This window comes from Myripristis murdjan, chromosome 3 (genome assembly GCF_902150065.1).
Source record: "Myripristis murdjan chromosome 3, fMyrMur1.1, whole genome shotgun sequence".
NCBI lineage: Eukaryota > Metazoa > Chordata > Actinopteri > Holocentriformes > Holocentridae > Myripristis > Myripristis murdjan.
The window spans coordinates 3,410,024-3,422,796 of record NC_043982.1 but is presented as its reverse complement, the minus strand read 5'-3'; the positions used below and the strand labels follow the sequence as shown (position 1 = coordinate 3,422,796).

At 40.2% G+C, this 12,773-nt stretch overlaps 1 protein-coding gene across 1 annotated transcript in view; it reads left to right on the top strand.

The window, feature by feature from the left end:
* Positions 1 to 12,773, top strand: part of pcsk6 (proprotein convertase subtilisin/kexin type 6) — an 82,345-nt gene that overhangs the window by 41,297 nt on the left and 28,275 nt on the right. Inside the window, exons 11-12 of the mRNA XM_030082075.1 lie at positions 1,895 to 2,012; positions 11,907 to 12,095. Of these exons, the coding sequence (XP_029937935.1) occupies positions 1,895 to 2,012; positions 11,907 to 12,095 (307 nt within the window). The remainder of the gene's footprint in view (positions 1 to 1,894; positions 2,013 to 11,906; positions 12,096 to 12,773) is intronic.

Below are 12,773 nucleotides of genomic sequence, written 5' to 3'. Positions count from 1 at the left end.
TGAGACCCACTAACAGCAGCCCACTGTGGAGCTTCACATCTGATCCAGACAAAGCATAAAGGTAGGGAGGTAGATCCTGCTAATGGGCTAAGACTCCAGGGGAACCATATTTCCAGGATGGGTTTATTTGACTGGTCAAGGTGGCCACTTTAGAGCAATTTCATTAGGATGAGGAAGAGGGCAGGTCAGTGTATGACAAAAAGATTAGTTTTTATGCACATCACCACTATCAGTTGAACATAAGGATAAACACAATAGCTACAATGAAGGATTGTACTGAATGAGCAAGAACTAGGTGCTATGGCAGGTGATCCACTGTATCAGGACGTTTTTTGACTAATCTTTAATTGTTTTGTCACCAACTCCTGCCCTCTATTTTCTGCCATAGAATTATTAACACTCAACCATAATGCTTTGCGTTACACATCTTAACTCCACCCTCCACCCCGCTGATGCCTGCCTGGCGAATGGGTTAAGATATGTTATGGGACAGATGTTGTTTTAGGGTTAATTTTCACTTTAGATACCTCTTGCATTGGAAGGCAACAGCTATGTTTTTCCATCTGTAGCCTTTAATTTGGGGGATGTAGTGTGCATTTTTAAAGTACCGCACAACACCGACACAACCAGGATCAGCAATGACCATCAATCTCATGCAAAAGAACATAAACTTCTTATGTACAGACTTCTTTTGCACATACTAACCCTAACTCTGTTTCACCCACTCCAAATTTAAGTTCACCTATCAGACAATAAGTCACTTTGACTTACTTTTACTTTTCACTGAAACTTACAAAATGGTCTTGTCCTTTGCATAATTAATCAGCATTTTTAGATGTTAGTCAGTAATCAAATAATTTGGGGTGCATGTGTGATATTATTGTGACACATGACTGTGAGAATTAGAAGTGTTGTAGCAGCTGCAGCACCCCCTGTTGGCACGATGATGCCCTGCGAGGCAGTGGCCTGTAGCCTGCAGAGCTTCAAAGCACGTGCCCTCAGTGTGCTTGAAAGCGCAAATGTACTCAAAGAACGCTTAGCAGCACTTAGAGATGAAATTGTAGAGTAGATGGTCCACAAGGTTGAAGTGGGTACATAAAAGATTGCCAGACTCCACTGCAAGAGTGAGCAGAACCCCGACTTGATTTTGAGAAACCACAGAAGCAGCAGTCCATAAAGCAGCAACAGTGATTTGGCAACATGGGTTTTACACTGCTGTTGATTTGGTGTCAGCTGAGCTGAAGGTTTGCTCTAGAGAGTATGACATGAGCAGTCAATTATAGTGGCAGCAGTGGATCTGTGAAAATATTGTAGACATGTTAAGATGTGTTGCTCCTTGTCTTTTAAAGCATATTTTTGAAAGTGACAATGACTGGAGAATGCAGCCTTCCTAGCTAGCAGTCAAATTTTGAAAACTTAGAGCAGCGTAAATTCAATAAGGATCATACTTCAAAAACAATAAAGGCACTGCATAGAAATTATGATGAATTTTATAGTGATTACTGACTAATTACTATAGCTGACGGGGCCGATTACTGACAATTTTGTAGCCTGTCAGGGACCTGATGATGTGGAACTATGCAAATTTGTTCCTTGACCAAAAACTTCAGCTCTAGCACAGCTATGAATTCCTTGAAACTGAAAAGCCATGTCATAATCAAGCATTTTACCTATGGAGAAGGAAGGAAGGGATTTTTTCTTTGGCTTTTCTGAAAACTTTAGCATGGACAAGTTTGGGAACCTATGACCTTAACCAAACTGCCATGCACATGCACAAACAATACTTCAACTTGGTGTCATCAAGGAGCCGAGGGTCAATGTAGAGCCTTTTTCACTGTAATTCCTGACTCTGCTTCTTGAGTCAGTCTGTTTACTAATCTGTCTTTGCTCTCAGTCAGTCACCTGTATGGCTTCGGCCTGGTGGATGCAGAGGCCATGGTGGTGGAGGCTAAGAAGTGGAGGACTGTTCCTCCCCAGCATTCCTGTACCCGGATGTCAGACAGACGCACCAGGTGAGGTGAATGGCTGCATGGCTGCCTTGCTGCAGCAATGAAAGGGGGCTCATTTGCATGTGCATTGTGTTTAACAATAATAACAATAATGTAAAATACAATCAAAGATATAATATAATCAAAAAAGAGAAAATCCAGAACAGTTTATGTTTTGAATTTTGACCTTTGATTACAGGTTATGTGATGCTAAGTCTAAGTTATATACTGTTAGTATTTCTTTAAAAAGAAATATGCAATTAAGTTACATAGTCAAAGAAATAATAAGAAATAGGATTAGCTTTTTTATTTGCAGAAAGCTCATTGTTTTGGTGTAAATGTATGGATGTGCCAGCTCAAGATTTATCACAAGCACTTCCGCTACATAACAATCACTGGGGACATGGAGGGGACATTGTCCCCTGAGCGTTTCAAAACACATTTTTGTCTCCACCCCCACTTTATATGTTTTTTCCCTTTTGCTAAAATCACAACATGCAACTATTTGGCCATCAGAAACTCTCTCAAGTTAGCCACTCAAAGCAAACAATATTCTTGCCCCAAATCATTTGTTTTCTAGTCGACTAGAATATCATAATGGGAAATGCTCTTATTTACACAAAAAATAGTTTAGTTTAAGTGTTCAGTTGCTGCCATTGCTAAAAAGATTTTGTGGGTCAAAAATAAAAACACAGTTCTACAGAGTCATACTTTGTTGTGTCTTTGAGTACATGGAGTGGCTTGATTTAAGCAGAAGAAACTTGTATATTCCATAGATTCCACTCCATCAGTGTGCATTGGGCCATTTATAGGAATCAGCTCTGTAGTTTAAAGTTAAGAATGACACTAGATGTGGTGGAAGATGCTCAGGACAACCTGATACGAATCAATGTTGTAATCTGTACAACATATCCTATGTAGTGGACTCTTTTCTTTCTGCTTTATTGTTTACACAAATCATGCACAGTCAACAGTGTACGTGAAACACCTGAGACCAGATTGAGCCAGTGCATCATAGTGAGTCTTTTTCTCACGCCAGTCTACTGGGCATTTTTACACTCCCTCATGGAATGGCCAGCATTTTGTTGTACAAGCAATACATTTCGGTGTAACATTTTAAAAACTGATTCTGACATTAATACCATGGAATATCAATAATTTACTTTCATCACAAGGCCATTGTAAAGAACTGGAGCATGTCTAACTGTGATGAGCACAAACCATTTATAGACAGTCCCGTTCCAGTTTCAGAAGGAGGGAGAGACAAAGAGAAGCTGACCGTGATTGTCAGGATTTTAATAAGCAGATAGAGTTACTGGAGATGGAGAAATAAAAAAGCAGCATCATAACAGGATAATGAAGACAGAGCCATGGCCATGCAGCCAAATTTAACTTTTTAAATGGGCCTAGTACTTTTCCTGCATGCTTCATTTAAAAGGACAATACCAGTGACTTTGAATGTTTGGCCCATTAACCACAATTTAGCCACATTTTACATGGCAGCAAACCATTTGACAAATCATGCAGGAGTGCTAAAGATTTCACAACATGTAATATATAGTAATATATTGTAATGTATAGTATGGACCAGTAAGTGAATTTTGAAAGCCAGAGATCTCAGACCTGGGCAGGTATTTACTGAGTTGTTAGCATTGATCCATCAACCCCTGCAGGTATTTTATGGTCATTTTGTGCTATGGAGCATTAAAAAAAAAAAAAATCAGAATTATGTTTCAGCCAGACATCTCCTTTTCCACCAGAATCAGAATCTGCTTTACTGGGTAAAGGTTCATGTGAGGTCTGGTTTCATGTGTTATGCTTTGAAATCTGAAAAACAAGCAATTTCCCCAGCACTCTCCGGACAGCATGGCTATAGTATTTTTTGTTTTTACGTTGCTTTTAATTGCAAAGCTTAAATTAAAGTAAAGCAAATGAAAGGTGATGTCATTCAGTTGTTTGATCTCATGGAGGAGACTTGTAGTTTTTGAATTCAAGTTTCATCATCTTTTTGTGCCGTTGGGCAAAACACAGTTAAAGAAAAAAGGTGAATGTAAATAGGAATACAGGAAATGTGGTAGCAAATATGACACTTTCAACAATTACACTGGAATATATTAAGCAAAAACTTAAAGTGTGCAAAGTAACAGCAGTACAACATACTTAGAGAAAAATCTGAAATATGAACATCTATGAAAATGAGATAAACAATGAAATGAAAATATATGGAAACTGTGATTGCAATATATAACACGCACTAAAGTTATAGAATATGAAAAACTATGAATTTACAACATAGATAATGAACTGTGTGTACGCACAACATGAATTCAGACTTTTTGCTTTGTGTTTGGGTGCATCTAAGAGCTGATTAAAGTCGATCCACAGGGGTCGATGAGAGGCATGCATTTGGGAGAAACATAACGAGAGCGGTGTCTGTTCAAAGTGAAACTGAAAGTCCTGATGCTGACAAACAGCTGCTGCAAATTGACTCAGATGTCTGTACTGGCAGAAAGCAAGACAACTCCTCATTTAATGCGTGTTTGTTTATTTTCAAAGTGTTTTATATTGCCAGAAAGAGGTTGAAATGCTTTCCCCCCGTTACATCTGTAGCCAAATGCTTTATAGTGCATTGATAACACGTTTGGAGGCTGTTTTGTCCACCGCGAAAATGGTGGCATACACTTTTCAGTCATGGTCTGTTTGTCGTCCACCGCCCGCAGCTGTGTGTGTGGCACTGCAGTGCTTTCCCATGTGATTCGAAATGAGGCTCTTTACACAGTTTAAGTGTGATGGCTTTGATGGAGCTGCTCCTCTCTACTGTCACCGAGGAATATCAGGGGGACGTTGACAGCAGAAATGTGGCTTAATGGCAACTCACCAGGGTATCTGGGAGACAGGGAGGATGATGTGTTACAGTCCTGTGTGGAGGCGAGAGGGATGGCGGTTGGTTAGGTGATTAAGAGTTTGCTGCATGGCCAGCTCCGAGCACAGCTCAGTGCTGTAAGAGAAAAACAGCTCTGGAAGAGAGGACGACAAGGAATGTGCTGGAGAGTCATCTTACATCCCTGCTGCTAAATTGTTTCTGGAGATATTCTTTTTCACTTTCCCAGTGTTTACACCCTGAATTTGGCCATGATGGCAACACACAATAAAATAAAATATTATATTACAATTTTTCATACCCACTGATTGATTACTATTAATAATAATGTGCTGGTTCCAGCAGTGATATTATTCAAATCTAGTGAAACTTGGATGAACTAGCCCTCAAGAGTGACATCATAAGATAAGAGAAGATGTGATAAAATGATTATGCCTGTGGGGAAATGTGTTTCAGCAGCAAATAGTAATAGGATACAGCAGGAACTACAGCACAATCATTAGAATGCATACCTAGCCTGGTTCCAGAGCCGTGAATCACGCCCTCACTGTACGTATTTTGGAACGTTTCCGTGGGTCTGTTGTTGCCCAGTTCAACTGTGATTTCTTAGCTGAAAAGCTGACGGGGCCGATCAGCGCCGTTGTAGGGCAGCTGCAAACAATAAAGCAGAGTGAAATGTTGATTTACTCAAGTTGTTCCAGAGCCAAGGAGATCACAGCATCTCAGCTAACACTGGCTGGCAACACAATATGGATGATAAAGTTATAGACGGTGCTGTCAGTGTTGTTTAGGATCATTTCAAACTAAAAACACCCAGAGCAGAGCAGCATTGTGCATGGACAACATCTCTGAGGGGGGAAAAGCTGTTTTGGATTTGGTAAAAGTTTAATTTGATTTATTAACTAGCCCCGCTGGAAAGGAACCTCAGTGTGTTTGTTCGAATTAACCAGAATTCACTGACGCATTTGTCTATTTGTTGTTTTCATTGGCTTTTTGGCAATATAGAGCTCTTTTGACACTTTTCACTGACAAATTGGTTTTGGCATTAACAATACAAAGTCTTAATATTGACTGACATTTCTGTAGTTGGCTAAACTTGCTAAGTTAGACTGGTTTGAAGTAACACTGTAAACTGGCTAAAGCAGCTGCTGTGTCGGCTGAAAACTACACCACAGCAGGCGGAAAGGTCAGTCGCTCAAATCCGTCTGCCTGCAGCAGTCAGCTAACACAGGCAGTTTCAGACTGAATAATGGCATGGATACAGAATTGGGTCATTCCATGTCATTTCAACAAATGGCCCATGCACTTCAAAAAATAAATAAATAAATAAATAATGAAGAACTTGCATAAAGAAAAAATGTTTTATATCCCAAGAAAGAGTAAGCTTTGACCTTTAAATTAAAACAGAGATCAGATTTTTTTAAGACATTCCCACATGCAGTTATGGGCCAATGAAAACATGAAACATGAAAACATGAAAACTTTTTTTTTGGATTTGGAGAGGCTGCCATCCAGAAACCGATGCATATATCTGACTAACCATTAATGCTTTGAACAGTCCATGTATGTATCTCAAAGCTCTGGAAAAATCAAGAAGCTGGGGCAAATACAAAGTTGTTTTCTGAAGCCCCAAACATACCTATGTCATTTTTTTCCATTTTTGAGGGGCTGGCATGCCTACCAGTTATGATGTATGACAGATGTTTTTGTATATTCTGAGAGAGTAGGTGGAGGTGTATTATCGTACCAAATTTCAGTTTCCTATGTGGTGTAGTTCCTGAGATATTGACACCTGAAAATGGAGGAAAAATAAGGACGCACCAAAATCGACACATAACCCCCTCACTAAATTGGCCATATCTCAAAAAGTATCCATCCGAGCAAACTAAAATTTCAGAATTTTTTGAGACCCAAGTGCATGGGATGTCCTGAAAATTTGGTGAAATGACATGGAATGACCCAATTGTCATTCAGTTTGAACATCAACCAAGTGCATAGCTCCTCCAACACAATGCAGTTGTCAAGATATGCCAGTTCCACATGTTTGATATTCACCAACAGCTAATCACACCCGCTGCCACACTCCCTTTTGGCCACTCGGTGTGAAAACCATCAGTTATTGCTTGTCCCATGACCAGCATTTCCACAAAATTTCATACAAATCAATTCATAACTTTTAGAGATACCCTGCTAACTAACAAAGTGACAGACAAACAGAATGAGGCAAAAACGTGACCCCTGTCCAATTCTGTCGGCAGAGGTAACAACAGAATATAAATAACAATACATCAAATTGGAAGACCATATTTAGAGGAATATTTGAATGAAAAGTATGAAAAGAGTTAAGGATCACTGGCATTGGGATGATGTGCAAGATAGCAGAACATATTTAGACAGAGAAAACATTTATGCAGAATTGTGTGAAAATATACCAGAAATGCAATAGAAAACAAAATGTTGAACAGGTAAAATACAAATAAATATAAAACAATCATAAAGAGCTGTATGAAAAAAACAGTACTATGCAGTATGAAGGTGAAAAAAACGAATCTATATGTGATATATATAGCAACTAGTAGAATATGGGAATACGAAGAAAATGCAGCCATACTGAGGGCCATAAATGGGCAGAAAGTGTCCACGTAGACATGCATTGTAGAGGGAGCTCAGCAGCTAGTGTTTGGTTTTTGTTTGACCTCGGGCTGTCAGAATCCACAGACTGAGGTTTTAATTCACATCACTGCCCAGATGCATGTGTTAAAGATGAATAAGACTTGGAGTCCCTTGAGATGGCAAGGCCCTTCTGCTGTATGGTGAGCCATTCCTCAAAATGGTCAACATCAGCATATGGCAATCAGGCTGCATGAAAGCATTCTGAGAGGAAATGGCACCTTTACTTTGTAATTATGTGTTGCGAAGGAGAAAATTCACTCCATACTTCTTCAGGACACACACAGCACTTTGCCCTTTGGTGTCTGTTAAGAAAAATTACCAGTGTGGTAATGGGTTTTGGCACTGGTCCTTTGTTATTATATTACGTTATTGTATTACCCAATTTCAGCACAGAGCTCTGTCAACAGCATGTTTGAAATATGAGAAGGTCTAACAGTCAATAAGCTTTACAAAGGCTATTGTTTTTAAGGTCCCTTCCAAGTTTTTAGAGGAATACACCAAGCTCTTCTAGAGAATGTGATTGGTCAGCTTAGCATGGACGCCATGCTGAGTGATGGTCAGCTCCATGCTAATATATATACTGCTATGGAATTGTTTTTCTTTTTGGGGTTGGCCTCAGCCCCTTAGTTCCAGTGAAGGGAAATCTTAATGCTTCAGCTCACCAAGACATTTTGGACCATTCTCTGCTTCCAACTTTGTTGGAACATCTTGGGGAAGGTCCTTTTCTGTCCCAGCATGACTGAGTCCCAGTGCACAAAGCAGCTCCATAAAGGCGTGGCTGGCTGAGTTTGGTGTGGAAGAACTTGAGCGGCCCACACAGAGCCCTGACCTCAACCCCATCCAACACCTTTAGGCCAGACCCTCTGGTCCAACATCAGTGTCTGACCTCACAAATGCTCTTCTGGATGAACGGACCAAAATTCCCACAGACACGCTCCAAAATCTGGTAGAAAGCCTCCCAGAAGAGTGGAAGCTGTTCTAGCTGTAAAGGGGGGCCAACTCCATATTAATGGATGGATTTAGAATTGGAGGTCAGAGAAGCTCCTGCAGGTGGAATGTGGAGGTGGTCCATATAGTGTATTTCGGTATTCATAGCCACAGCAACCTCCTAGCAACACACTAACAACCATCCATAACACCTTAGGAACCATCTAGCAACACTCTAGCAACCACCAGAGCAATATAGCAACCGTCTAGCAACATCCTAGCAATCACCAGAGCATCAAAGCAGCTGTCTAGCAACAATATGTAATTTGTTAGTTATGATTTGTTAGTCGTGACCTGCTGCTGCTCTACTGTCAGTGGAACGTTGGAGCTAAAATCCCCCGCCTTGTCTTGAGGTGTGGAGGCTTGTGGGCTTTGAAACTGCTGGGCCCGAGAAGAACTTGTGTAAAGCCCCTTGCTGTCTTTTTTTTTTCTTCCTCCTCATTTTTCTTTCTTTTTTTTACATTTTTTTTTCTTTTTTTGCACATCCTGAAAAGCTGCCAACCAGTATATTCCTGTTGGTATGAACTCCACTAAACCAGAAATACATTTTCCTGCACATTGGTGCGAACGTTGTGTAAAGGAATACTAATAATTAATAAATAATGAACACACACACACACATATGTGTGTGTGTACACATATAGTTATAGATTGGATTTTATATTTTTAAGTATTTTAAGATATATGTTAAATATGATTATTTATTACATTATTAAATAATATTCAGTAGGGGTGCCCTGATGGCTCACATGGCAGAGCGTGTATCATTTATCAAGGCTGAGTCCTTCCTGCAGCGTACTGGGTTTGAATCTGACCTCAGGCCCTTTGCTGCAGGTCATCCCCTCTCCCCTGCCTCTCCTGTCTCTCTCTCTACTGTAACTATCAAATAAAGTAGAAATGCCCCAAAAAAATCAGATTTCAAAAATTAATACTAGTTAACAATGGCATAGGCAGTTGATGTTCTTTCCCCCTCTGTCTCAGCCCCACGGTGACAATGGGGCCCTAGACATGTGCTTAGAATGCCTGGGCTGGATCTGTGCACAGGCCTGGGTCTGGGACATCGCATTTGACAATCTTTCACCCCCAGAACCAATCACTGTATTTTTGATTATGAGCAGTTATAGGGGAAAGAGGCATTCCTCTGTTAAGGCTATTTAAGTCCAGTCAGTGGTGTCTGCAATATGATGCATGACTGCAGACAATTAAAACAATGACTGCATCATGCATGGAGAATGACATGTTTGCTGTTGCCATTTCTTAATCTGCAAGTAATATAATAAAAACTAAACTTTTTATTTGTCCTCTTGTATAAATAATGCTCGTAGATTGTCGCTCAACATAGTGTATGCCAAAGTGTTGAATACTTTTTTGCTTCAAAAATAAATAAATCAATAAAAGATAGTGGCAAGTTTATATATTAAAAAAAAAGAACTAATTTAAAGATACAAAACGACCTCAAAGTGAAAAACTTTAAATCACAAGCTTGTCTTGATACACAGGCTATACTTTATGTCTCCCAGTCTCACTTATCGTTATCAGAGCCTGTGCTTTGCAACGTGACATTTTGCTGTGTGTGGCTGTTGATTACGTTTCTGTACATGGTATGTTGAAGAGCATGCAGGAATATGCACACACACAGACGGCCAGAGTTTGATTTTCATTAGCCTGGAGCAGGACTGAATCGATTACCTATGCTTATCCACCCCTGTCCAATTGAGGAGTGGAAAATATCCTGTCAGTATGTTCATGAGAGAGAAATGACCACGAGTTTTCAAATGACCCACTTGCCGCATCATTCTCTGTGTGTGTGTGTGTGTGTGCGCGGTGTGTGTGCAGTAGTGTGCATAGGCCAGGAGGGATAACGAATATTTTTGCCAAGATTATATTTCTGCCTTATCCAAAAATCATTACATCCATCTGTTGTTCACAAACATAGCTCAGAGCGGAAAGACAACATAGAGACTCAGGTTGCTTTTACTGGGAAATAATAAAAGCCAAACCCTAAATATACTGAAAACCCTGTATAAATATACACACATATTGGAATAATGTATATGGGACACACAGAAAACATAACACACATCACAGATGAAACACGCAGATCCACGTCACATAGAAAACACCCTGGAATGTCCACACAGACACAAACACACACAGAAAGACAGCTAATGCTTCGCTTTTACACATGCACTTGTGTATTGTGATGCATTACAAGATTATAATCTCATTAGAAGTAGTGACAAATTTTCTTTGATATAATCAAGTATTCAACAACCTACATTTTTGCACTCAGGGGCTTCATGCAAGAACGCCTTACACAAACAAATTCATTCGTAAATGGCACGTGCAGTTGTTTCAAGATTAGTCACTGCTAGGCTTGGGCAGTGTACATTTCTTCATACCTTCACACCTTCCTGAGTATACGGTCTGTGGTGCCATTTGTGTATGTACCATATATAAATGCTGTGTGCGTAATATGTATTATGCCTACTTAGACAAGTCTTGCTGGGTTTAAAAACTTATGGCCCATAGGATAATGAATAGACAGGAAATAAGTGCCCTTCTTCCAAAGATTTGGCAGACCTTACTAGTGGACCTGATGACACTTTTTGCCGTGGCGGATAACATCATGGTTGAATAACATAATGTGGCTAACAAACTGTTTTAGCAGTTGTAAGAGGTCATGTCAAGATAAAGTCATATGTGGCAATCATCGGGACTAAAACCAAACTATTCCCAAACAGGGTCAGAGGTGTTTTTTGTTTTTTTACTAGTCCTGTAAGGTTATCCCCACCACTCGCAATCGCCATCTTTCTCAGCTCAGCTACCTGTTCCACTAGTAGAGTCTGAACTCTGGTGGCACGAGCTGGACACTACAATCCATCACCTCAGTACAGCATTCCCCTATCAGTTTAACAGAGAGAAGGCATCTGTATTTCTGATGGTACTGGAAATCATACATTCAAGATTTCTAAATACCTTTGTATACCATGATCCCTTAAATAAATAATACCATACCATATTAAAACAAGATTTGCTTCTTTAGATTTGCTCTAGAGTCATTTTTGTGAATGAAACTTGAACCTTGATGCCTGCCTTGGATGGCATTTTTGGGGCATGGACTATGCTCATTCTCATGAATGCACATTTGTTTACAAGCAGGTGGGATTCATCATATTTTCGAGGCTCATTTAGGGAAGTTTCCTGAAGTTATGAACATTTGCTGAATCTGATGTAGCATCCTTTTATAATCCCAATTCACAAAAAAAAGATAAAAATGCTAAAATGTTCGTGCATGATGGTTCATTTTCTATTATGTTGTCCGTTTATGCCCAGTAATGATGGGTCTTACAGCATGTTGTTCTTGGTTCTGCCAGGTATATCCGTGCTGGACAAAGCCTGAACAGCAGCGTAACCACCTCTGGATGCTCGGAGCAAGCCGAGCAGCATGTGGTGTACCTGGAGCACGTGGTGGTCAAGGTTCTGATCGTCCACCCACGACGAGGAGACCTGGAGATCAGCCTCATCTCTCCATCTGGGACACGATCCCAGCTGCTGGCCAAGAGGTGACAGCCACGCACACCAGCGTCACAAGGGGCACATATCAGCCTTTTCTGAGCAGCAGTTCTGAGCCAGTCAGTGTTGTCCACCTCTCATTATAATGGATCTGATGCAATTTGTAGAAGTCATCAGTGCTGCAATGGTTGACCATGGGAAAACTTAAATCAGAGCTGATTCCAGGGAAACATTTCAGCTGAATTCCACTCAGCTGTGAAGGAATACGTTTTACTGATACGTGCACCGACCTGGGTTTCATGAAAGTTATAGTGTCACGCACACACTCTTCCACAGTGAAGACATGGAAGTACATGTGTAGGGAAGACCCAAAGCATGGGATGATACCACAATACAATCTGAAGATAAAAACAAACAAATGTCAGAGTTCTGTTACCTCTCTGGCTCTCCAACAGGTTAGACATGCAAAAACCTTGAACAACACGCACAATTTAGAAACAGAAGAACTGGCATGCATATTTGCAAAGTATCCTTTAAAAAAACATTGGTCTAAGAAATAAAAGTGAGCCATCACCATCAGGTAAACCTACAGCATGTGTGTTGTGTATCAGTGTAGCTTAGATTTTCTAAAACTCAAGAAAAATGATGAGATATCGCAACAGTTAACACAAATTTAGCCAATCCCCGTGAATTCTCCACAACCTCGTAATTTTGTCCAGTCACCACAA